The sequence below is a fragment of the Terrapene carolina genome, unplaced genomic scaffold (assembly GCF_002925995.2).
Source record: "Terrapene carolina triunguis isolate 2854851 unplaced genomic scaffold, T_m_triunguis-2.0 Scaffold42, whole genome shotgun sequence".
Lineage (NCBI taxonomy): Eukaryota > Metazoa > Chordata > Testudines > Emydidae > Terrapene > Terrapene triunguis.
In genome coordinates this window covers 42,197,873-42,225,620 of record NW_020664393.1, presented here as the reverse complement: position 1 = coordinate 42,225,620, position 27,748 = coordinate 42,197,873, and the positions used below count along the sequence as shown (strand labels likewise).

General features: G+C 46.2%; 1 protein-coding gene across 1 annotated transcript in view; it reads right to left on the bottom strand.

The window, feature by feature from the left end:
- The window catches only part of GCLC (glutamate-cysteine ligase catalytic subunit), a 51,642-nt gene extending 32,052 nt beyond the window's left edge, over nt 1–19,590 (bottom strand). Inside the window, exon 1 of the mRNA XM_024221008.3 lies at nt 19,306–19,590. Coding sequence (XP_024076776.1) covers nt 19,306–19,455 — 150 coding nt within the window. The 5' untranslated portion in view covers nt 19,456–19,590. The remainder of the gene's footprint in view (nt 1–19,305) is intronic.
- Between the last annotated feature and the right edge of the window lie 8,158 nt (nt 19,591–27,748).

Genomic DNA, 27,748 nt, shown 5'->3' with positions numbered 1-27,748 from the left:
GGCCACTTCAGCCTTCTAGGTAATGAAAACCATCTTAAACCTCTACCCAGAGGACAGCTGATAGCAATGCGGAATCTGGAGCAACTCCCCGCAAGATGCCCTGCTCATTAAGTGAGCTGTGGGCATTCTTCACCAGTTTAATTCTCCAAATAATTGTAAGGTGTAGTTCCATGTGCAGTGCATTGCAAGTTGACTCTTGAGATGACAAAGGCATAGATACCAGTAGCAGGGTCTGCATCCAAAAGCTGACCTGGTTATTGTTGCAATAATCATTGAGCAGCAGAAGGAAGTCTAACATGCACCCAAGTTGCAATCTCTGGCAGGCTAATGGGGAACGTACTACTTCAAGGGGACTGTATTACCTCTTCTATCTCCTCTGGCTACTTCCCACAGTCCACCATCACCACCTCCTTCTTGTTTAGTTTGAGCTTCAGACAGCTATCTCAGCCACGCCCCAATCTCAACTACACAGTGGCTGAAGCACTGAGCTGCACAAGACAGACATACAGTTGGGCATCACCAGCATAGTGAAACCACCACACCCCATACCTCCTTACTAACACTCCTCACAACCCCAAATATATGTTGAATAGGAGGAGTGAAAGAACAGCACCCCATACTCATGAGCCCTTTGAGAAGATGAGCAACTACCCTCAATTAGACAATTGTGTTCAGACTCGTCCTGAGTCTTAGAGCTTTTGGAACATGCTGCAACAACCTCCTTTTTGTCACAGCTTTCCCACTGTACTAGGAAGGGGTTTTTAAAAAAAATATTTAAACAAACAGAGCCCCACAAATATAGCTAGAGTTGCCTTAAACTTGGAAGGATGAAGAGCAAATTCCATTATAAAGTCAACTATAGACAATAAGATGGGAGCTACAAAGAACTCTGAGATAAGTTAAGGATGCAAACTTGATCCAATCAAAATGATTCATAATGTGAACACATTAGTAAACAGTCTCCCTCATTCACCCAGCTGTAGATGTAATAACTGATCTTGTATCCAGAGTGTCTGACTGACAGCTCCACAGCCATCCTAACAGAAGGATCTGCTGTTAATTACTGGGAAAAAACAAACAAGCAGCTGTCAACAATTCCAGGCAATCCACAGAATTTGCTTGCCAATGTAGGTTACATTGAATGAACAGCTTTAAGCAATTTAAAATTAACCTGTCAAAAGTCTTCTCTTGTAGCTAGGTAAAAAAGGGTGGTCTATTCAGACTTCACATGTTTGCATGATGGAGCCAGCGCTTACTGTAAATAGATTCCTCACATGCTTTCTATCTATGGTAAAGTTCAGAGGACAGTAGTCACTGGTAAGTTTCAGTGCCTACAATAGCTGTAAAAGTCTTGCACTCTCTATGTGAAATTTCACCCAGCATTGTTACAGTTATGTAGCTTTGTTAGGTTCTTCTGTAGTTCTTCATTTTTCTCCCTAGTTTTAACTAGCTGTATTAGAACAAGTTACTAGTGTACATGTCCAACAAAAAGCGTTGCTAGGAATCCCTAATGGGGCAGCATGCTTTGCCATTTTAAGGGAATAAATTGTTCAGTGACAGACTGGAGATTGCATGCCCCAGAAACATTCCAAATCTGAAATGAAAGCAGCTAGTTCCTTGTTTCTCTCACTGGCACAGGCTGAAGTAATGCTGATAGAGGGGTAGCAGAGCGCACTACTTCCCTCCCTAGAGAGAAGGACACTACATTTTGCTGGAGTGGCCAGACTGGTTTGTTCACTGGCTCTTGAAGGAGTCATAGCAAGCTTGCCTTGGTGGGGAGGAGGAAGGATCTTGCATAGATGGTGATAAATGGAAAATTCACATCCACAGAAAAATAAACCTAGCGATCATGGAAGTTAAGTATATTAAAAAGGTAAATCAACCCTGCACTCAGTCTAAGAAACTGAATATAACAGAACCTAACCTTGTGGCACCACATACGAAAATAACTGTTGAAGGAAGAAACAGTGCTCTTTCCTTGGCTGCTGACCTATCACCTGTGATATGTAGCTACTGCTACTTCTGGGGGAATTCTGTGCCAAAAAATTAAAATTTATCCAAAATTCTGAATATTTTATTTGTCAAATAACACAATAGAATCATACCAGTTTCAATTATTTTGGTAATTTATTTCAAATACTTGTCAGCAAATATATCTAACAATGCAGACAAAAAAAAAATCAGAAAATGTTTTTTGACAAATAGATTCCTTACTAGGCCTATGAATACATAACTGAGTAATAATTCATTTAACTATAATACAGAAATGTATTTCCTGAACCCCTCAGAAGCAGTGCAAAGGCTTGGGGAAGTCTGTGGTAATGGAGGAGCTCTGGGAGAAGGAAGTAATGGCTGGGAAGGAGTTTGCCAGTGAACCTGGAGGGTTATTGTGTGTGGATAGGAGAATTATGGAAGAGTTGGGTATGGGGTTTTTTGGGGGGGTGGGGAGGAGTTGGGGAACCTCCCCCATGCAGACTCTGGCTAACTCCTAGTCTCTTCCATTCAGTCAAACACATTTGCCCCTGCTCCAGTGTGTCACTGCACCCACACTCAGCCACTTCTCCTCCCCCATGGCCCCACAGCCTCCTCCTCCATTTCCACATGTCCCTGCACTGCCACTCCCTTCAGCCCCTGGCTCAATGCTGTCACCCCACTAGCTCCTGTGCCCTCACCCTAGTCTGTCCCTCTCAATAGCCCTTCTGAACCCAGTCTGTGTGAACCTCCATGGACCACGCTCTGTCTGCCCCACCCATATCCCTTGTCTCCTCACCTGGCTTCATGGGCAGGACACTGTGAGGGAAGTAGCCTCTGCCCCCTCCATTTCTGTGGCTGGCTGCTCCAGCCCAGAGCCAGCTGCCCTCTCTTTTGGCACCACAACAGCTGTTGGGCAAAAGCTGTCACTACAGCACCTCTCCTGGCAGAATGTATTTTCTGTGGGGGGAAAAAATCTGCGGGGAGGACATGAATTCTGCACGGGTGCAAAGTGCAGAATTCCCCTAGGAGTATATTGTATAACAGTTCTGGATCATCCTTACTTCAACACTATATCTGATAGATAAAGGGCACAGAGCAGTAGCCTGCTACAAGAAGGATCTATGAAATGTATTATTTTAATGGTCAGGAGAGCTTCTCACGGGATGAGAATTTTCTGACTCTTCATATCTCTACAGCCAAGGCTACAAACCCAACTCCTAGACAAATCTTGAATCATCCTCTAAGGGATAGAAGCAGATCACTAGCTACAAAGAAAGCCAAACAGTTGCATTCAGCTAGTCCTGCAGTGAAGAGAGGTAATCTCTGCTTTGGGACAAAGGGGACAGGGGCAGATGTGCCTGACTGCATGGGGGAGGCTTCCCAAAACCTTAATCTCACCCCCATAAGAAAAACCTCCCACCCACACCCAACACCGTCCAGGTTCACTCCTAGGCTCCTTCCCTCTCCCTCAGCTCCTCCGTTACCCCTGACTCCTCCAAACCTTTGCACTGCTTCTGACAGGTGCAGGAAATACAGTTTTGTATTGTAATTTAAATGAATTACACAAAGTTCTATATTAATATGCCTAGTAAGGAATCTATTTGTAAAAAAAATTACCAGAATATTTTTTTTGGTCTGTATTGTCACAGACATCCTTGCTGAGAGAGATTTTGAAATAAATTACCAAAATAATTGTATCTGGCATGATTATAGTGTGTTATTTTGACAAATAAAATATGCAGTTTTGAAATATTGTGTGCAGAATTTTTAATTTTTTGGCACAGAATTCCCCCAGGAGTATAATGTGCCTTTAATGGTAGATTTTGCATCTGGAATCCTCCCCTCTCGCAGCATCCCAGAACCTAGGCACCTGTCAGAGCCCGAACATCTACACTGCAATTTTATAGCCCCACACTCCAAGTCCAAGTCAGCTTATGTAGGCCAGCTGTGGGCGTTTTACTGCAATGTAGACATATCCTCTGGGATTAAGTGAAGAGGGAGCAAAATGACACTGGCAGCACAGCATGAGTAGCTTTTCCACCTTTAGTTATTCAAACTCCAGAGCGTAAGAACAGAAGATTTTATTGGCACAAGACAGATGGTATCTATGCTTACGAGAGTCCAGAGGAGCACTATTTTTTGTAGAACATCCTACTATAGAATTGCTCACATCTACTGGGTCAGAGCAATACTGGGACTCAAATTTTTAAAGCAGTGTTCCTATGCATAGCTTTGGTCTAATGGAATAAAGACTTGTAGTTCAGTAAAACTTATATTAATTCCCTTGCTTTATTCATTTAAATTAATATGAACTTCTATATGCCAGGTACTGAACCCAAAGAAAAAAGCACGACAAAGGTTTTATACAGACCCCACTTTAGGCTCACAAATAAAAGATGAGATAGAAAATACGTTGGTATTTTAGTTCTTTGAGTTTATGCCACTGCAAAAAGAATTCAAGCGACAATGAGGATGGTGGTGGGGCAGCTCATGTTTTAGATAACAAACAGACTAAACTGTAAGCATTTGCTTATCCCCCTCCCTCTATTTACATCAGGACAGGATATTTTGATCTTTTGCACGTGGTGTTACATGACTAGAGGATGTCCTGTGAAGCACATACCACAAACCAGGAAGCAGGGTTATTGAAATCTAACCCGAGAGATTATAGTCATTTGTATACAGCTAAAGAAAAAATGTGGAACATTAAAGAATAAAGAACTCCTTTCTTTGACCATTGTATCACATAACACAGAGGGGTGTAATACTGTAAAAAGAGAACATAAATAGTCACATTTACAATATAAATCTAACTTCAAAGGCCTTACTTATGAATTGTATTGGGTTTAAACTGAAAAGCTATGTCTTTCGTGCAATTTTAGACATTCGTTTGTACAACTGTGTTTTCTACTCCACATAGGTTTAGTTTGTTCATGGACCAATAAAGGAACATTAGTCAAAGCCCGAATCATAACTGTTTCCTTTTTAAATAAAGTCTTCTTGTTTGATATCGAATTTGAATTTTACAGAAAGAAGGAAGTTCAGAGCAGTAATCAGAATGGTCCTCTACCACAGGAGCCCCAAATATTGGATGATCAAAGCTACTATTAAAGTCTCTGAGCAGGGCTTGAAAAATCCATTCACCAATTGGTGAGAGAACCTACATCAATTTCTGACAAATTTTAGCTCTCCTTGAAAAAAGTTCTAGCCTTTATGGGTTGCAAAAATAACCTTCCAGAAGTGAACCATTATAAACCAATCCCCTACTGAAGTGCTTATCTGTGACAAGCAGCAGCACTAAGAAATTAACAAAGCTCTCATCAATTTCACTGATGTAATTCACAACCATGTGGACAGCAGTGAAAAACTCAGGAATAATAGTTTTCTAAAGCAGCAACATAAAATCAGGAGCAAAATAGGAAGGATAAGAACAGGGTAGAGTAATGGAACCCCTCCCCTCTCCTAGAAGCTAAGAGGCTCTGGATGGGAGAAGAGGTAGGAAGCCCTTTCTCTCTTCCAGTACTTGGGTGGATTCTAGGGTGGCGGGAGGGGAGAGAAGCAGAGTATCAAATTTATCATATGCCTCCTAACCAGAGGAGGCTATCAGAGACTGAACCCCCTTCCATACCTCAAGTAGGATTCAAGAGTGGCGCCTTCTCCTCACCTGATAGTGGAGGGCTGGGCTTCTGACCAAGGCGTTGCCATGGACTTTACCAGTGTCCCCAGCTCAATTCTTGTCTTTCATATCTTCCTCAACCTAATAGGTCACGTCTTCTGTATATCAGGTGTCCAGTAAATATTTCAAATCTGGCCTTTCCGCCAGTTTAGAGCTCAGTAGGTAATCTGTACCAGCCTGAAACACTGCAGTAGTACGGACTATGCAGAAATACAGCAGAGATTAGAAACCCCAAAGTTTCACATTTACAGTGGCAAGATCTGTTATTTCCTTCAATGTATATCTATGGTGCTATAGTTCTTACAAAAAATATATCTATATCTACAAACACAGAGTACCACCCCCCAAGCAGCTCACAGTCTAAGGCCATGGCTACACTGCCACGTCAGCAAAACTTATGTCGCTCAGGGGGGGTGAAAAAACTCTCTCCCCTCCCCCGCCCGAGCAACGTAAGTTTCACTGGCATAAGTGTAGTGGGCAGAGCTCTCTTGCGTTGACATAGAGCGGCTATACGAGATCTTTTACAGTGGCGTAGCTGCATTGGTACAGCTGTGATGCTGTAAGTGTAGTGTAGACATAGCCTAAGACAAGACCCACAGATGAAATGAAGGGGAGGGTGGAGGCAGAGGCTAGGTGATCACAGGGACATTGGAGAGGTTAATATGTACTATGTACACATCTTGGGGGTTGAGGCTTTTTAAAAAAAAATATGTAAAATAATTAGCTTAAGCTCTCCCCTGAAGTGGGTTTTGATAAGGATACTAAAAGACAGGAAGGGGGTGATATGCCTGAAGGTCACACTAAGGCAGAGAGATGGGCATAGAAACACCACAAGGCAAGCAAGTTAGTAGCTTTGTCTAGATTAAGATTTAAGGTGTAACACTAGCATGCAGTAGCTAACACATTTTTAAAATCTAGCGTAGACTCTAGGCTTTTCAAAGTGTCAGCTAACGTGTTAACACCTTTAAATCCTGGCCTAGAAAAGGCCAACATGATCAATACAGCAGATGCAGTTATACAAACGTTAGGGACATGCTAAATCTTCTGTTTGTATCAGAATAATGCCATTGTCCTACTTTTTGTATTTAGTCAAATTGTGCTCTGAGAAAAAGCATGAACAAGCAGTCATGTGGCAATTAACCTAATCATTCATGAGTGCTGCTTTTCTCATGTGGCACACAGGCAAGTAGCGATTAAGACAGCTACCATTCAAGCACCATTCAAAAACAGCCACCATTCAAATGCAGCCAGTCATGCTGTATTTGGCGCGGGGCCAAAACTTTGAAATTTTGCATGAAGGATAAGAGTTTTAAAAATAATACAGCCTGTTTTCAGAATTTTACTGTCTGGAAGGATAATTTGCAGAGGCTTAAAAGAACTGACATGAACCAACATTTAAATTTTGTAAAAACAAGCTTTTACAAAACTTAAAGACCAATACAAGTGTTTCTACAAACTTAAGATGCCGAGGAAATGATTTAAAACAGCATTCTTCTGCAGCATATGAAACCAATGCACGGCAGCAATAAGTAGAACCTGAGAATGAAAGTCAGTTCATTCATCACCATTCTACACATTGAGAGAAATACATAAAAAGTAAACAAAGAGCATAAACAGTGATAAGCATATTGCATTTTTAAAATGCTCACTTCTAATAGCATTAGTAACATAGGTAAAAAAAAAAAAAAGATGTATTTTAGGTGATTCTGTCAATTTGTATCTTCACCTAGCTGAAGTTTTAAAGATTTACATATAGATAGCTAGCAACACAGGCAATGCTATAACCAGATCAAACAGCAGGTGATCTATTCAAGTATTCAGTTTTTGACAACGGCTAGTACCAGATGCTTCAGAGGAAAGTTAAAGACAATCTGCAGGGGACCATTATGGAATCACCTACTCATATGATTAGGTTTTTTTCCTATCCCCCTCAGAGGTTGGCTAGTGACCCGAAGCATGAAGCTTTCTACTTTTTTAAAACTTTACTATTGTAATTCTGGCTATTCTTGTCATTCATGAAAGCGTTAAAGACTTTTTTCAATTCCGTTAAGTTCTTGGTCTCAAAAGATATTATGCAACAATGGGTTGCACAGGATAACTGTGTTGTACAAATAAAATAAATTAAAAAAAATACGTTTGCAGCTTTTCAATTTCACTGACTTATTCTTGCAAGATGAGAGGGTTAAATATACAATTTACTTTCTCTGCACATCATGACCTTTTTTTCTGTTTGTTTGGTCTCCTCTCTAAACTCTTTTCAACGTCTCTTGTTATGGAAGTTTTTCCTTTATTCATTTTTACTGTCAAGTCTTCAAACCCCTTCTTCTCTTCTTCTCAAAAAAAAAAAAAGAGTGACCAAAACAGAATTCAGCATTCCAAATGAGTGTAGCACATATTTATATAACAGTATTATAATTTTTCAGCCATATTTTCCATCCATTTCTTGTGGAGTCTAACACTGTTCACTTTTCAGGGGGGACCACCACAGCATATGGAGCACGTCTTTATTAAGTTGTGCGCAATGACACCCAGATTATTTTTTCCTCAGCTGCTTCAGTTAATTTACAACTATTCAGAAATCATGTGGGCAATAATACAACTGCCAAAGACCTATTAGTTTTACTATGCGACGGCTGCTGCTGGGAACAGCTTTAAACAGCATGTGAGGGCTGGCACAGGAGCTAGCTCTGGGAAGCACCACAAAAGATAGCAGAAAGTTAAATTAGTAGAGTCTTCTTACCATCCATGCAATGAATATGTTCTCTTCCATATTTGTCAGACAAATTCCTAGCCAGAGACAACATCCTTGTGTAGATTCCAGGAACTACATTTTGGTAAAGAAACCAGCTTACCCTTCCCTTTCACATGGGAAGGAGTGCTAGGCTTCTTGCCGGGGTGTTGCTCTTGGCAATGGGGCCCCTCATTTTAGGTCTCTGGTTTAGCATAAGACCATAAGAACGGCAATACTGGGTCAAACCAATGGTCCATCCAAGCCCAGTATCCTGCCTTCCAACAGTGGCCTACACCAGGTGCTTCAGAAGGAATGAACAGAACAGGTAATCATCAAGTGATCCATCCCATGTCGCTCATTCCAAGCTTCTGGCAAACAGACACTAAGGACACTTCAGAGCATGGCTTTGCATCCCTGCCCATCCTGGCTAATAGCCATTGATGGACCTAGCCTCCATGAACTTATGTAGTTCTTTTTTGAACCCTGTTATAGTCTTGGCCTTCACAACATCCTCTGGCAAAGAGTTCCACAGTTCGACTGTGTGTTGTGTGAAAAAATACTTTCTTTTGTTTGTTTTAAACATGATGCCTATTAATAACCCACCTTGGTCGTCTCTTTTCCAAAGCTAAAAAGTCCCAGCCTTATCTCTCCTCATATGGAAGCTGATCCATACCCCTTATCATTTTTCTTGCCCTTTCTATACTTTTTCCAATACATATATTGGAGATGGGGAGATTATATCTGCACAATAGTATTCAAGATGTGGATGTAGCATGGATTTATATAGAGGCAATATTATATTTTCTATCTTATTATCTATCCCTTTCCTAATGATTCCAAACACTGCTAGCTTTTTTGACTGCCGCTGCACATTGAGTGGATGTTTTCAGAGAACCAACCACAATGGCTCCAAGATCTCTTTCTTGAGTGGTAACAGCTAATATAGACTCCATTTTATATGTGCAGGTTTTCTAATGTGCACTACTTTGCATTTATCAACATTGAATTTATTCTACCATTTTGTTGCCCAGTCTCCCAGTTTTGTGAGAACCCTTTGTAACTCTTCGCAGTCTGCTTTGGACTTAACTATCTTGAGTAGTTTTGTATCATCTGCAAAATTTTGCCACCTCACTGTTCACCCTTTTTTCCAGATCATTTATGAATATACTGAACAGTACCGCTTCTGGTACAGCTCCGTGGGGAACACCACTATTTACCTCTCTCCATTCTGAAAACTGACAATTTATTCCTACCCTTTGTTTCCTAGTTTTTAACCAGTTACTGATCCATGAGAGTACCTTCTCTCTTATCCCATGACAGCTTACTCTGCTTAAGAGCCTTTGGTGAGGGACCTTGTGAAAGGCTTTCTGAAAATCTAAGTGCACTATACCCACTGGATCACCCTGCGACACTGAACCCCATATTCTTCACGTTGATATTATATATAGATATATGATAATGGCATAATTATGATGCATTTTATGCAAGATGGGTCATGTGAAATGTCATTTGAAAAGTTATGATTTGCCGAATATAATTATATTTGTATGCATGGATCATATTTGTACCTGAAGTTATGAATATTGACTATGTATCTGCATTTCAAATGTATGTACACCTGGGTAACGCCCCCTAGACAATCAGTCTATATAGTTGGTGGGGAAGAGCCTATTCAGGGCAATGGGCCATTAGGAAAAAACAATAGGCCTTAGGAGAAGCTTATCTCCCACCCAGCGAGCCTTCCTGTGAACGCTCCAAACAGCCTGTAAGGAATGGCTGCTATGACTCTAGAAGGACATGTGACCAGGCCACGTGATTCTTGACTCCATCATGGGATGTCCATATTTTTCCACAGATTGGTCTGGGAACCAAGCTTTGGAACAAACGTTCCCGCCCTATACAAGAGCTATATAAAGCAGGGAGTGACATCATCTGTGGTTCTTCACTCCCCACACAAGAAGACTCCTGGAAACACCTGAGGAAGAGAGACTGAACTGGGGGAAGTGCTGGGCCCAGGCTAAAGGGATTTCTAGCCCGTGAATGAAACACCTGGGGATTACAAGCTGTAAGCAAGTGCAGCTTGCCCCTTAAAAATCTGCAGCCTGCTTGTATCATCTCTCAGGATGAGAATCTGCTAATTAATATCCAATCTATTTAATATATTAAGCTTAGTTTGCATTTTTTATTTATTTGCTAGGTAATCTGCTTTCATCTGTTTGCTATCATTTAAAAGCTATCGTTTATAGTTAATAAACTTGTTTTTGCTTTATCTAAACCAGTGAGTTAGAGTGAAGTATATAGAAATCATAACTCAATGGGCAAAGGCTGTTGCCTATTCCTCTCCACACTGAGGAAGGGAGCAAACTTTATCAGCTTACCTGTACAGTTCCCTGTGCAGTGCAAGACAGTATAATTTTGGGTTTATACTCCAGAGGGGATGCATGCCTGGGGAGCTGGGAGTTACCATAGCTGTAGCCTTCCTATTCAGGGGCTGGTCAGAGAGCCTGGATGTGACTGCAGCTGGGTATGTCCCTACCTGTATGAATGCTGGTCAAAGTGCAGGCTGGAGGGCTTTGCAGCTTGTCACAGCAGTACTGTCTGAGAGGGAGCCCAGGCTGGTGGGTCGGGGGCTCAGTGTTACCCCACTTCCAGGTGGCACCTGGTGGAATCCATCACACAACCTTGTCCACATGCTTGTTGACCCCCTCAAAGAATTCTAGTAGATTGGTGAGGCATGATTTCCCTTTACAAAAACCATGCTGACTCTTCCCCAATAAATCATTTTCATCTATGTGTCTGATAGATATAGATGAAGCTGACGGAATAATGTAGAAAAAAAGGAAGGGTTAAGATGATGAAATACAATGTAGGAAAATATACACCATGAAAAAGAGAGAGGGGTCAGGAAGAAACAAGGTGTACAAGAAAACCAGGAGAGAGCACTTTTTTACAGCTCAAAAAGAGTTGACCGATAACATTAAAATTAAATACAATGCACAAAGAGTACACGACGGTTTTATTATTCATTTAAATTTTAAGGAGTGTGGTGGCACAGATTCTTCACTGTGGCTAATATACTTAGCTGCCAGGCAAGTTTTCAAGCCGTCCAAATTCATACACCTTTTCTTTAAAAGGAAAATGACCCTGTGAAAATTGAATCCACTCATTGTATTATATGCCTAAAAACTGACAGTGGCACGACTTGTATCCAATAGAAGGGTCATCGTGTCTAATTTCAAAAAACAAGCAAGGACAGAACAGAAATTGCAAGCCAGATTGCCATTTCATTCACATTCTTGCACATAAAATCATCATTATTGCAGCTTTAATTTTGACCAAAAACGTTACCCCCTTTGCAACTTTTACACACACACTGGAGCATCTCCTTCCTGTTCTGGTGCTGCTTCTTAGTCCCTGTAGCGAGGTGGTGGGATACCCTACAGCCCCGCGGAGGGACGAGCCTCCCCTAGCACCAACGTGGGCGGAGCCAGTGGGTCCTGCGCCCGCCCCCAGAGGTCACTGCGCAGGACAGGAAGTAGAAAAGCCCAACTGCAGAGCTCACTTGAAAGCCAGCCGCCGGAGAGGCCAGATGCCAGAGCAGCCACTCCTACCCCTCACCAGCTACCCTGAGGAGCAGCCATGCCTACCCCTCGCCAGCTACCCAGAGGAACCGATGGTGCTGGAAACCGCCAGCCAAACCCAGGTACCTTACGAGGGGGAGTCCGGAAGTAGCCCAGGGGCAGCCGACCCTGGCCTGGCCACAGCAGGGCCAGAACCAATGTCAGTGTGTTGCGGTCAGGATCCCCACTGACACAGCAGCGAGTCTTCTGCCGCTGCTAGGGCCCCAGGCTGGGACGCAGTGGAGCGGGTGGGCCTGCGTCCCCCCTGCCACTCCACTCACGGGTGGCAGTCTCCCCCTTGCACCAGACGCTCAGAAGCCTGAGCTTCTGACTGTTTGCTGCCCTGCCCTGACCTAGGGCCAGAGCTCATACTGAACTATTGGCTCAGCCCCTGCCTAAGGGCCCGAGCTCCTGACTGTTTGTTTACTGGCCAGCCCTGACCCAGGGCCTGGGCCCATAGCGAACTATTGCGAGGCGGTGGGATACCCCACAGCCCCGCGGAGGGACTAGGCTTGGCCGAGCCCTCCTACAGTTCCTTTTCCCATCTCTCTTCTAGTCACTCTTTTGCTCATACCATTTACTCCAGGTCTGGCATGGCACAAGGTCTGAAAAACATCAATCATCTTGTTTGGTCTTGCAGCAAAGTGGACTGCAGAGACAACTTAAATAAAATATATCAGTAGGGTTTCACTTTGTATACCCAAGTGCATGCACAGCACAAGGCAATGGAACGGAGTCTAGTGGCCAAGAGCCCAGCCATTTCACTCTTCGGAATCCAACAGAGACTGCAAAATTAAACTTCATAGGTCTGCTTTGACTTGCAGACAGAAAGATGGACTGGAACAAAACGGGAGACTGGTAAAGCACTGCTGTGTATAGATACCTTTTCAGGAGGGTAACTGTGGAGAAGCCAGAATATGGTCTACCTTACCTCCCTGCAGCGTAGTTCTTTATATCGCTAGTATCTGCCAACCTGCACTACAATGAATCATTAATTTGACTGTAAGGAAAAGTTAAAAGAAAGGTGAATGATGCCCTCTCCTTTTTATAAGAACTTTTTATACAACTTTCTTTTGTAATCTTAAAGAGACTTTTAATAAGATTTTCTAAACAAGAAGCTGTATTTGTTGTTATTCTTGTGTGTCTGTCTTTGCTGCTGTGGCGGTTCAGTTGTTGGAGCAGTGTTGTTTTTTTGGGAGAGATGGGTCAAGAAGAGAGGGAAGCAGCCTGGCAAAGACATGACCGAGTATCATCTTAGCCTCTCCCAAGTCTGTATGCAAGATTGTAGATTAGCAGTTCAAGAGGTCATAAAGCCAATGCTTTGATCTTTCAAACTTGCTACTGAAAGGTGAGCAGGAACATTGTGGAATTACACTGGGCGGAATATAGCACTACGTTAGCTATGCTTAGCTTTGTTCAGAATAAGTGGATCACAATGATGGTGTGAATGCTGTTTTATGTCCAGATACCTTCCACCTGATGTTCGGAGATGGAAAGCACTTGCATCTCCAACTGAAGTCAGGGAAGCCATTGATGCGCTACACCTCTGTAAGCCAAGTGCATAGTGTGCTACAGGTATGCTATGTTATGACAAAATGACAATGTTCTAGAATGGACAAGGCATTGGACGCTCTACAACCCCAGGCTGCAGGTTCTCTCTGCATTCACAAGCAAACACAGTGACTCCACTTTGTGAAAAGGAATTTTGGAGATGAAGGGGGAAGGCATCTTTTAAATATTTCTATCTGCCTGTGGACAAGAACAGACAGGATCTGCAGGTAATGACCTCACTGTTTATCTACCTCAGTGTTCGACACAGAGCTGGGCAGGCAAGTATATATTTGATAGCTTTATTTCTGTTTTTTTTAAAGGAATACTATTACTCAACTGTATCTCAGAAATAAGAACATAAGAACGGCCATACTGGGTCAGACCAAAGGTCCATCTAGCCCAGTATCCTGTCTACGACAGTGGCCAATGCCAGGTGCTCCAGAGGGAGTGAACCTAACAGGTAATAATCAAGTGATCTCTCTCCTGCCATCCATCTCCACCCTCTGACAAACAGAGGCTAGGGACACCATTCCTTACCCATCCTGGCTAATAGCCATTAATGAACTTAACCTCCATGAATTTATCCAGTTCTCTTTTAAACATTGTTATAGTCCTAGCCTTCACAACCTCCTCAAGCAAGGAGTTCCACAAGTTGACTGTGCGCTGTGTGAAGAAGAACTTCCTTTTATTTGTTTTAATCCTTTTATTTGTTTTAAACCTGCTGCCCATTAATTTCATTTGGTGGCCCCTAGTTCTTGTATTATGGGAATAAGTAAATAACTTTTCCTTATCTACTTTCTCCACATCACTTATGATTTTATATACCTCTATCATATTCCCCCTTAGTCTCCTCTTTTCCAAACTGAAAAGTCCTAGCCTCTTTAATCTCTCCTCATATGGGACCCATTCCAAACCCCTAATCATTTTAGTTACCCTTCTCTGGACCTTTTCTAGTGCCAGTATATCTTTTTTGAGATGAGGAGACCACATCTGTACGCAGTATTAGAGATGAGGGCGTACGATCAATTTATATAAGGCAATAATATATTCTCTATCTCCTTTTTAATGATTCCTAACATCCTGTTTGCTTTTTTGACTGCCTCTGCACACTGCGTGGACGTCTTCAGAGAACTATCCACGATGACTCCAAGATCTTTTTCCTGATTCGTTGTAGCTAAATTAGCCCCCCATCATCAAAAGGCTAATGTAGTGCCCATCTTTAAAAAAGGGAAAGAGGAGGATCCGGGGAACTACAGGCCAGTCAGCCTCACCTCAGTCCCTGGAAAAATCATGGAGCAGGTCCTCAAGGAATCAATTATGAAACACTTAGAGGAGAGGAAAGTGATCAGGAACAGTCAGCATGGATTCACCAAGGGGAAGTCGTGCCTGACTAACCTAATTGCCTTCTATGATGAGATAACTGGCTCTGTGGATGAGGGGAAAGCAGTGGATGTGTTATTCCTTGACTTTAGCAAAGCTTTTGATACGGTCTCCCACAGTATTCTTCTGCCAAGTTAAAGAAGTATGGGCTGGATGTATGGACTGTAAGGTGGATAGAAAGCTGGCTAGATCGTCAGGCTCAACGGGTAGTGATCAATGGCTCCATGTCTAGTTGGCAGCCAGTTTCAAGCGGAGTGCCCCAAGGGTCGGTCCTGGGGCCGGTTTTGTTTAATAACTTTATTAATGATCTGGAGGATGGTGTGGACTGCACTCTCAGCAAGTTTGCCGATGACACTAAACTAGGAGGCGTGGTAGATACACTAGAGGGTAGGGATCGGATACAGAGGGACCTAGACAAATTAGAGGATTGGGCCAAAAGAAACCTGATGAGGTTCAACAAGGACAAGTGCAGAGTCCTGCACTTAGGACGGAAGAATCCCATGCACAGCTACAGACTAGGGACCGAATGGCTAGGGAGCAGTTCTGCAGAAAAGGACCTAGGGGTCACAGCGGACGAGAAGCTGGATATGAGTCAACAGTGTGCTCTTGTTGCCAAGAAGGCTAACGGCATTTTGGGCTGTATAAGTAGGGGCATTGCCAGCAGATCGAGGGACGTGATCGTTCCCCTTTATTCGACATTGGTGAGGCCTCATCTGGAGTACTGTGTCCAGTTTTGGGCCCCACACTACAAGAAGGATGTGGAAAAATTGGAAAGAGTCCAGCGGAGGGCCACAAAAATGATTAGGGGTCTGGAGCGCATGATTTACGAGGAGAGGCTGAGGGAACTGGGATTGTTTAGTCTCCAGAAGAGAAGAATGAGGGGGGATTTGATAGCAGCCTTCAACTACCTGAAGGGGGGTTCCAAAGAGGATGGAACTCGGCTGTTCTCAATGGTGGCAGATGACAGAACAAGGAGCAGTGGTCTCAAGTTGCAGTGGGGGAGGTCTAGGTTGGATATTAGGAAACACTATTTCACTAGGAGGGTGGTGAAGCACTGGAATGCGTTACCTAGGGAGGTGGTGGAGTCTCCTTCCTTGGAGGTTTTTAAGGCCCGGCTTGACAAAGCCCTGGCTGGGATGATTTAGTTGGGAATTGGTCCTGCTTTGAGCAGGGGGTTGGACTAGATGACCTCCTGAGGTCCCTTCCAACCCTGATATTCTACGATTCTATGATATTGTATGTATAGTTGGGGTTATTTTTTCCAATGTGCATTACTTTACATTTATCCACATTAAATGTCATTTGCCATTTTGTTGCCCAATCACTTAGTTTTGTGAGATCTTTTTGAAGTTCTTCACTCTGCTTTGGTCTTAACTATCTTGAGCAGTTTAGTATTTTATAACATCAGTTTTATTACAGCAGCCCTAACTGTATCACTACAGTTAAGTGAGCTGTCATCTCCATTATTAATTCCTAACTTTAAGGGTTTATAGCCAAGGCAATAAAAACATTTTTCAAGCTATAATTTGGTATACAAGGTCCAAGTCCACAGCACTTTCTTTTGTTAAGTTTAAAACAGGGTTAATTCTTCTGAGTTCAACATAAGATGCCACAAAGTTTTCCACAATCCTTCTGGCTATTTGATCAGAGAAATCTAAAAATCAAATTTCTTTTTCAACTAGTCAGTGTAATACAAACGAACTATTTTACGAGCTGAAAAAATATGGAAGTAAAATAAGTTACTGTTCTGTGTGCACACAGAACCATAAATTCAAATCACAAATTTCACCAACTAATGTTTGACAGATTCCAATACCTTGTTGATCCCTTAAGACCCATTGAAATAGCAGCTTACAATATGTCAAGACAGAGCGATCTTAACATACATTGATTGATACTACTCTGACAAGTAAAACTAGTAGGTGTCAATGTATTATGTAGCAACGGTAAACAAATAACAGCAATGAAATAATCTTTTCTGATTGAGTTGAGACAACTCCTGCTTGCTCTATAAAAACATTTTTAAAGGAGGAGTCACAGGTATTAACCTGCTCTCTGAAAGGCACAACATAATACAGTACACAAATCTATATTACTACATCTGGGGCAACAGGTCAGGACAACCAGAAAGAGGGAAAGTTTGTTGCCTGTAATTCTGCCTCCCTGAAGGCCTACAGGCTTCTCAGGCCTACATTTTAGCTCTTTAGCATGAGATTGGTAGAACTCCCCTAGATCTTAAGATTTTGATCCTTGAGAATATCAGCAGCCAAGAAGAGGGCAAGCCATTCCCGCTACTGAACATCATGCATTGCATCTGCCAAGTATAAAAGTTGCCCTCAGATAGCTCCAGTCAGTTCTTCTGCATGGGAGAGGAAACTTCCAGAAAGAAAAGCTAATTTAAGACAAAAAAAAGAGAAGAGGAAAACATTAAAAAAGATGTAATAGAAAACCTAAAAAAAAAATTAACTTTCATACTAAAAAGGCGGGAGTTCTCCTCTGCCACTCCTTGATCCTGAGACTGCTCATGGACAGTGTGTCCACAGTCGTGCTCTCTTTCCAGGCCAGATTTGGTAGCTTGTGTCTGGTCATCAGAGAAAGAACATTAAGAAGGGCTACAGCCAAGAGTGGAGAAAAGAAGAGACCTACATTCCCTCAGCAGAGAGGGCAGTCTCTTTGCCCAGCTATCTTCAAGGGGCTCAAGAGCTCACTCCCACACTTGCAGAACTTCCCAAACAGGAGGCACAGTCAAAAGCCTTCCTGGATTGTTTACATAAAACCTGGTGGCCCAACAGTGCACTTGCCCCATGACCACCTTTTCGGATACAAGGTCTCTGACAGCCGCCAGTGTGTACAGGGTTGCCCTAATCTCCAGAGCATTTATAAGCCGTTAAAGACTAAATTCTTTCATAATGGAGCCCTTCCTAGGTTGGATTATACCTGTGGTTACTGTGCTTTGGAAGGGAAGTGTTTGAAAACCTATTCCTAATAGCAGATTGTCAAATCAGAGAGATCCAATGATCTATGAACAGAGCTTGAGGTGCATGCAAGAGAGAGTCCCAGGTCTCCTGAGGTTACCTCCTATGGAGATGTACTACTCAATAACTATAGATAACAAGACCAAATATTTGTAATATGATTCAAGCTGTGACCTGCTAGCTCTTCCTTAACATTTTTGACAGAATGGTGGTATCCTAGATCCCATTGTGGGGCAGGGAAGCCTCAAGTAATAAGAGTTAAGTTATTCTGTGCAAGAGATAGAAATTTCTCAGAGGCTGGTCCAAGGCTGTGGAATGAACTCCTCCAGGAACTGAAAACTATCACAAACCTCACCATCTTCCACTCCAAGTACAAGGAGCACTACTTTGACTTTATAAATACATAGCAACAGGTGTATTTAAAAACAAAAAACCTACTAAAACACTCCATGGCACATAGGAGGGGATGAAAGAATAAACATCACCTTGCTTAATGAATGACTGGAAGATGCTCAGATACTATGAGCATGAGTGTTGTTTAAGTACTGGAGTATAAAACAGATGATAGAATAGAACCTATACAGAATAGTGTCTGCGGGGGCAAATTGGGGTAGTTTACCATGAACCATACGGTAGGGAGAATGACACTCACTCTACCTCTGTCACTAGTGCACTCAAGACTTTAAAGGAAAGCTTGAAGAGCTGGGGGGTTCCATCGATCTCAAGTTCAGGCGCTAAGTCCCAAAAGAAGAATCCTGAACAGATGGTCTCCAGGAACCTAACACTGAAGTTAATCTCCTAGACACTGTCCAACCCCCCTTACAATTTCCCACTCCTGACTATTAAGTCAGAGGCTTAACATGAATCGCCCTGTTCTGTAGTTTAGTTTTTAAGACTCGTTTTTTAAAGCAGAAAGGGCTTGGGCTCAATAAGCACAACATTTTTTTGCTTTAAAAAAGCAACCCACTGCAGTTGCTGGGAGGTAGCAGCGTCCCAAGTATCACACGTCTAGAGATGCCACGGGAAAGCGTTTAACATCACTCTGGTCCGCAGCGCACACTGCAGGGGGAGGCAGTTAAAACAGCGACGGAGAGTTGCCGCCCCCACCCCCGGGGAGCGAAGCGCCACACACACGAAGCAGGCAGCGAAATCAAAGGCGCCGGGGATGCGGCGATCGCTGCCAGCCCGCGGGGCTGTAGGCACCAGCGGCAGCAACCTGGTCCCCCGCCCGCCGGGTCCATACCCGCCCAGCCCCCAGGGGGCGAGCGCGAGCCGCTCCCGGCTGGTGCCCAGCGCGGCTCTCGGGAGGGAGGCTGACAGGCAGAGCGGCCCCCCGCCCTCGCGGCCGCCCGACACCTGCCCCCCGGCCCCAGGGGGACGCCCGCCCGCCCCGCTCACCTCGTCCCCCCATTTGAGAACGTCCTTCTGGCGCTCGGCCACGGCGCGGTAGATGTGCAGGAACTGGAGGATGCCGTGCCTGCGCACGTGCTCCGCGTGCCGCTGCGTCTCCTCCCAGCTCAGCGGGGAGCCTTGCGACAGCAGCCCCATGCCGAGGCCTCCGCAGCCGAGTGGGGCAGGGCGGCGCGGCCGGCCCCGGGCTCTCGGAACGGCGGGCGCGGCAGGTGCCCCCTGCGGCGGCTCGGAACGCAGTGCGCGGAAGCGGCGGCAGGAACCTGTGTCCCGGCGTAGCACGTGACGGGGGCGGGCGGCGGCGGCCCGCGTCAGGCCGTGACTCAGCACTTTCCGCCGGGCCAGCCCCGCGCCCCGCCCCTAGGCCGTCGGTCACCTACGGCCCCCGAGCTGAGGGGCCGGGAGGCTGCTGCCGACGCGAGGCCCCTCCACTTCCCGCTCCAGGCTGGAGGCGGAGCCCTGCTGGCCGGGAACTTCCTGCGCCCGCGTCTGGGGCAGGGCGCCCCTGCTTCGCAGCCCGAGCCCCGCTTTGCTGCCCTGCAGGTGGGGGACGCCCTTGCCGGGAAAGGGAGACTCTGAAATCCACCTGCTCCGGCGGATTGCCCGGGAGCCTGCTGGGCTCGGGCGTCCCCATCTGCGGTCACTTGAGCAAGGGGTTTCCGAAGTATCGTCTCTTCCCTCGGGAAAAATGGGTTTCTTAAGCTTCCCAGATTGTACCAGTGTTTTCTGGGGTGCACACACCATGGCTCCGGTCGTCCCCGCACTGATCTTAATCACTTGGTAGTGATCCCAGCTAGTGTATGGCACCCGCGAGCCCTCTGGGGCAGGAATATTTAAAATAGTATTAAATAAAGACAACAAGGAATCTGGTGGCACCTTAAAGACTAGGGCCTGGTCTACACTACGAGTTTAGGTCGACTTTAGCAGCGTTAAATCGACTTAAGCCTGGACACGTTTACACTACGAAGCCCTTTCTGTCGACTTAAAGGGCCCTTTAAACCGGTTTCCTAACACCACCTCGACAAGGGGATTAGCGATAAAATCGACCTTAGGGGGTCGGAATTGGGCTAGTGTGGACGGAATTCGACATTACTGGCCTCCGGGAGCTATCCCACAGTGCTTCATTGTGACCGCTCTGGACAGCACTCTCATCTCAGATGCACTGGCCAGGTAGACAGGAAAAGCCCCGCGAACGTTTGAATTTCATTTCCTGTTTGCTCAGCGTGGAGAGCACAGGTGACCATGCAGAGCCCATCAGCACAGGTAACCATGATGGAGTCCCAGTCCCAGTCCCAGGATCGCAGAAGAGCTCCAGCCTGGACCGAACGGGAGGTACAGGATCTGATCGCCATCTGGGGAGATGAAGCAGTGCTCGCCGAACTCCGAAACAGTAAAAGAAACGGCAAAACATTAGAAAAGATCTCCAAGGCCATGAAGGACAGAGGCCATAACAGGGACGCGCGGCAGTGCTGCGTGAAAATTAAGGAGCTAAGGCAAGCCTACCACAAAGTCAGAGACGCAAACGGAAGGTCCGGGGCAGAGCCGCAAACATGCCGCTACTACGCGGAGCTGCATGCCATTCTAGGGGGTGCAGCCACCACTAGCCCAAGCGTGTTCTATGAGTCCCTCTCTGCAAACGGGGAAGCGGGTTCGGCGGACGAGGAAGATGAGGATGGAGAGAACATAGATAGCTCACAGCAGCAAGGAAGCGGAGAAACCAGTTACCCCAACAGCCAGGATATGTTTGTCACCCTGGACCTGGAAACAGTAACCCCCGAACTGACCCAAGACCCTGAGGGCACACAGGGGACCTCTGGTGAGTGTACCTTTGTAAATATTACACATGGTTTAAAAACAAGCGTGTTTAATGATTAATGATTAATTTGCCCTGGCAATCGCGGCCAGTACAGCTACTGGAAAAGTCTGTTAACGTGTATGGGGATGGAGCGGAAATCCTCCAGGGACATCTCTAGAAAGCTCTCCTTCATGTAATCCCAAAGCCTTTGCAAAAGGTTTCTGGGGAGGGCTACCTTATCCCGTCCGCCATGGTAGGACACTTTACCACGCCAGGCCAGTAGCACGTAGTCTGGAATCATTGCATAACAAAGCATGGCAGCGTATGGTCCCGGTGTTTGCTGGCATGCAGACAACATCCATTCCTTATCACTCTTTGTTATCCTCAGGAGAGTGATATCATTCACGGTCACCTGGTTAAAATGGGGCAATTTTATTAAGGGGACATTCAGAGGTGCCCCTTCCTGGTCTGCTGAACAGAAATATTCCCCGCTGTTAACCACGCGGTGGGGGGGAGGGTTGAAGTGACCATCCCAGAGAATTGGGTGTGAGGGGGAGGGGAGTTAGTTGGGTTTGTGCTGCATGTTAAACCTGAAATCGCAGCCCCTCCTTTTACATTGCAAACCCATTTTAAATGGCACGGGTGCTTGGTATGGGAAATGAGGGCAGAACTGTTTGAAACCATCCCCACATGTTAAGAAGGTTAAAAAAGCCCAAAGACTATATGTCTTACCATGGCTGCCTGCAAGCTGAAATCTGTGTCCTGGCACTGCGTGAGTGATCTCTCACACCAAACCAGGAGACTCTCAATATAAGAGGAAAAATGCGACCTTGTAACGAAAGCACATGTGCTGTGTGATGTTGTGAACAGCAAAATCTAACGTGAAAGAGTCTACCCATTGTTCTCTAAAATGTATCTTTTTTAACAACCTCTCCCTTCTCCACCAGCTGCAAATCTTACTCCTTCGCAGAGGCTAGTGAATATTCGAAGAAGGAAGCGAAGGACGCGTGACGAAATGTTTACTGAACTTCAGACTGCCTCCCACGCTGACAGAGCACAGCTGAATGCGTGGAGGCAGTCAATGACTGATTTTAAAAAAGCCCAATATGAGCGAGAGGAGAGGTGGCGTGCTGAATCGCGGGCTGAAGAGGAGAAGTTGCGTGCTGAAACGCGGGCTGAAGAGGAGAGGTGGCGTCAACTTGTAATCAGAAAGCAAGAGTCGATGCTCCGGCTGCTGGAGCATCAAAGTGATATGCTCCTGCGTATGGTTGAGCTGCAGGAAAGGCAGCAGGAGCAGAGACCGCCGCTACAGCCCCTCTGTAACCAGCAGCCATCCTCCCCAAGTCCCATTGCCTCCTCACCCAGACGCCCAAGAACACGGTGGGGGGGCCTTCGGCCACCCACTCACTCCACCCTAGATGATTTCCATAGCAATAAGTTTTAAAGTTTTAAATTGGAGTGTGTCCTTTTCCTTCCCTCCTCCCCCACCCATCCCGGGCTACCTTTCAAATTATCCCCCTAGTTGTGTGCTGAATTAATAAAGAATGCATGAATGTGAAGCAACAATGACTTTATTGCCTCTGCAAGTGGTGCTCGAAGGGGGGAGGGTAGTAGGGGAGGGTGGGGTGGTTGGTTTGCAGGGAAGTAGAGTTAACAGGGTGGTGGGGGAGGGGCAGAGGGTTCATCAAGGAGCAACAAACAGAAGTTTCACTCCGTAGCCTGGCCAGTCACAAAACTGGTTTTCAACGCTTCTCTGATGCGCACCGCGCCCTGCTGTGCTCCTCTAACCGCCCTGGTGTCTGGCTGCGCGTAATCAGCGGCCAGGCGATTTGCCTCAACCTCCCACCCCGCCATAAATGTCTCCCCCTTACTTTCACATATATTGTGGAGCGCACAGCAAGTAGCAATAACAATGGGGAGATTCTTTTCGTTAAGGTCTGAGCGAGTCAGTAAGCTGCGCCAGCGCGCTTTTAAACGGCCAAATGCACATTCCACCACCATTCGGCACTTGCTCAGCCTGTAGTTGAACAGGTCCTGACTGCTGTCCAGGCTGCCTGTGTATGGCTTCATGAGCCATGGCATTAAGGGGTAGGCTGGGTCCCCAAGGATCACGATAGGCATTTCAACATCCCCAACTGTTATTTTCTGGTCTGGGAAGAAAGTCCCTTCCTCCAGCTTTCGAAACAGAAGAGACTGCCTGAAGACGCGAGCATCATGTACTCTTCCCGGCCAGCCCACGTTGATGTCGGTGAAACGTCCCTTGTGATCCACCAGGGCTTGCAGCAGCATTGAAAAGTACCCCTTGCGGTTTATGTAGTCGGTGGCTTGGTGCGCCGGTGCCAAGATAGGGATATGGGTTCCGTCTATCGCCCCACCACAGTTTGGGAATCCCATTGCAGCAAAGCCATCCACTATGGTCTGCACGTTTCCCAGAGTCACTACCCTTGATATCACCAGGTCTCTCATTGCCCTGGCAACTTGGATCACAGCAGCCCCCACAGTAGATTTGCCCACTCCAAATTGATTCCCGACTGACCGGTAGCTGTCTGGCGTTGCAAGCTTCCACAGGGCTATCGCCACTCGCTTCTCCACTGTGAGGGCTGCTCTCATCCTGGTATTCTGGCGCTTCAGGGCAGGGGAAAGCAAGTCACAAAGTTCCATGAAAGTGCCCTTACGTATGCGAAAGTTTCGCAGCCACTGGGAATCGTCCCACACCTGCAGCACGATGCGGTCCCACCAGTCTGTGCTTGTTTCCCGGGCCCAGAATCGGCGTTCCACGGCATCAACCTGCCCCAGGAACACCATGATTTCCACATTGCTGGGGCCTGTGCCTTGTGAGAGGTCTAGGTCCATGTCCATTTCCTCATCACTCTCGTCGCCGCGCTGCAATCGCCTCCTCCTCCTCCTCGCCTGGTCCTGGTTTTGCTTTGGCATGTCCTGGCTCTGCATATACTCCAGGACAATGCGCGTGGTGTTCACAGTGCTCATAATTGCCGCGGTGATCTGAGCGGGCTCCATGATCCCAGTGCTAGCTATGGCGTCTGGTCTGAAAAAAGGCACGAAAGTAGTATCTGATGGACCAGGGGAGGGAGGGAGGGAGGGAGGGAGGGGCGAGTGACGACATGGCATACAGGTACAGGGAATTAAAATCAAGAAAGGTGGCTTTGCATCAGGGAGAAACACAAACAACTGTCACACAGAATGCCCCCCCCCCCAAAGATTGAACTCAAAAGCCAGGGTTTAACAGGAGGGAGGGAGGGGGGGAAGCAAATGAATACAGAATAAATCTATTTTTTACATCTTAAGACGACGGTGCAGCATGACTGATAGCCCTTGGCATTTTCTGGGTGCTTGGCAGCAAATACTGGGCGCTTGGCAGTAAGCCTTCAGGTCTATTGCACGATCTGATACCCACTGCAATATGACAATGATGGATACCAATCGTAATATGCTATCTACTGCCCAAAAGGCAAGGGGTTGCTGCTGTGTAGCAATCTAGCCCCACATCTGCCAGCCCCATGTCTGCCAGCACCCAGATCGCCATCGGCCTCTTCTGGGTGCTTAGCAGACAATACTGGGCACTTGGCAGAAAATAGCATACTACGACTGATAACCATCATTGTCTGCCCGGGTGCCCATGATCGACAGCCACTGCAGTACGATGACGACGGTTACCAGTCGTAATATACCATCTTCTACCAAAAGGCAAGGGGCTGGTGCAATGCAGCCCTACGGCTGCCAGCCCCACAGCTGCCAGCACCCAGATCGCCAATGAAGGCTACCAGTCATGCTGCACCGTCTACCGCCAAAAGGCAGTAAGCTGCTGCTGCTGTTTAGCAATGCAGTCCCACGTTTGCCGGCACCCGGAAGAGATATGGTGACGGTGAGCTGAGCTGAGCGGGCTCAATGCTTGGCGTGGTATGTTGTCTGCACAGGTAACCCAGGTAAAAAGGCGCGAATCTATTGTCTGCCGTTGCTGTGACGGCGGGGGAGGGGCCTGACGCAATGTACCCAGAACCCCTCGCGGCACTGCTTTGCATCATCCGGGCATTGCGATCTCAACCCATAATTCCAATGGGCGCCGGAGGCTCCGGGAACTGTGGGATAGGTACCATAGTGCAATGCGCCGGAAGTCGACGCTAGCCTCGGTACTGTGGACGCGGTCCGCCGACTTCATGCACTTAGAGCATTTTAGGTGGGGACACACACAATCGGCTGCATACAACCGGTTTCTATAAAACCGGCTTCTATAAATCCGACCTAATTCTGTAGTGTAGACATAGCCTAACAGATTTATTTGGGCATAAGCTTTCGTGGGTAAAAACCGAAGAACTGAGGTTTTTACCCACGAAAGCTTATGCCCAAATAAATCTGTTAGCCTTTAAGGTGCCACCAGACTCCTTGTTGTTTTTGTAGATACAGACTAACACGGCTACCCCCTGATATTAAATAAAGAGACTCTCTGAGCTAGCACGTGCTAAAGGATCACATGTGAAATGGATTACAGCAGTGATACTCAGTGGTTCAGGAGCCGAATTAGGGATCATTACTCAAAAGAGCCACAAGTAGTGTGAATTCATTGTTTCATCTACTCTATGGTACTACTCCTAGTTACACAGTATGACAAGGGAAATATTTAGTTTGTTTATACATAAAATTCTCAGAGCAAATACTTTAATAACTTTGTACAAACTGATAGCTTAATGGGTTAGTAACTGTCAAAGCTTCCTGTTTGGTTAATAGCTTAGATTGGTTAATATAAAACCAGTGTTTTAATATGTGCTGCAAAGACTGAGTCAAGATCAACCCCAGCTGGAGGTTATAATGGTAACCTTAGCTAGCTTCATCAAGCTAAAAACTACTTGGCCTGCAGGGCCGGCTTTAGGCCAATTCCACCAATTCCCCCGAATCGGGCCCCGCGCATAAGAGGGCCCTGCGCCCAGTGGCAGGGCCGCCCAGAGTGGGGGGGCAAGTGGCAGAGAATCCCTTCCCTGGCTAGAGGCGCCTTTTTAATTTTTACTCACCCGGCGGCGCTCCGGGTCTTTGGCGGCGGGTCCTTTGGTGCCGCCGAAGACCCGGAGCAAGTGAAGGACCCGCCACCAAAGACTAGGAGCACGGCCTGGTGAGTACAAGCCCCACGTTTGTTTTTTTTAGTCATTCCTGTCGGGGCCCCATTGAAACTGTTCGAATTGGGCCCCACACTTCCTAAAGCCGGCCCTGTTGGCCTGGATCTCCAAAGGGACTTAGGTATTGCAATGCCTAACTTTTAGGCACATAGAAAAATCACAGGAATGCCACTGAAATCTACAAAGCCTGAATTAGGTATGTAGCTCCTTATACAATGAATGGGGAGAGAGGCACCTAAAAATACAATCCATAGCAGCCAGCAGAGTAGGCTAGGACAGGGGTTCTCAACCTTTTTCTTTCTGAGTCCCCTCCTCCCCCGCTATAAAAACTCCACAGCCAACCTGTGCCACAATAACTGGTTTTCTGCATATAAAAGCCAGAGCCATCATTAGGGGATAGCAAGCAGGACAATTGCCCAGGGCCCCAAGCCACAGGGGCTCCCATTAAGCTACATTGCTCAGGCTTTGGCTTCAGCCCCGGGTGGCAGGGCTCAGGGCCCTGGGCTTCAGCCCCATGTGGTGGGCCAGGGGCCTTTGGCTTTCTGCCCTGCTTGGTGCTTCCCTCCCCCCAAAGAAAACCTGCTTACGGTCCCCCAGGGGCCCCGGACTCCTAGTTAAGAACCACTGGGCTAGGAGCTGCCTAAATTGGCCAATGAAGATGCTGAAGAGAGGGTGTGTGCTAAGCCCCACCCCTCTCACAGAGGTGCTCAAAGATGGGCTGCACGCAGACACCTGTAATTGCTTGTGATCAACAACTGGGAACTCCTTTCCTGGAGTGAGGCAATTTAGGTACCTAAGTCCTTTCTTGTAAGAATGAGTTAGGCATCTGCCTCTCTCCACTCCAAACAGCTGGAGGAGGAGGTGGTGCTTGCCTCCCTCCACACAAAATGGCCACCAGAGAAGATGGTGCCCACCGTAATCTTTTAGGCCAGTGGTTCAAGCATTCACCTGGGATGTGAGGAACAGCTTCAATTGGAAAGACCGAGGAAGTCCTACACCAGACTATCCCATAGTTCTGTAGTTAGAGCCTGCTTCTCAGAGGTCAGGGAAGTCCCCTGTTCAAATCCTTTCTCCCCTGCTGTCTGAGGTGAGGGGAATTGACTCTTGGGTTTCTCACATCCCAGGTTAATGTGCTAACTACAGGACTAAAATTTATAAAGGAGACCCTACACCACCCAGATTTTGAATGGAATGCAAACTAGTAGGTGGTCTCTGAGCTCATAAGTTAGGTAGATGAACTCTTATCTTCTTCCAGTTCATGGATCACCAGGGGGCTTAGGCACAAGGTATGTGTCCCTTGATTGGGGCAGCAGTGCTCATGCTCAGAGGCAGAAACTTAGGTACCTAGGGAACTCTTACTGAAAAATTTAGGCACTGAGTGAGTTTAGATGTCTACAGGGTTAGGTGGCAGCCAAGCAGGAGTTTTGTGGATCACAGTGGAGCCTAAAACTGGGGGCTAGGCACGTGAATACCTTTCTGGATCTGGGCTCCTGTGCCTTGACTCCACTAT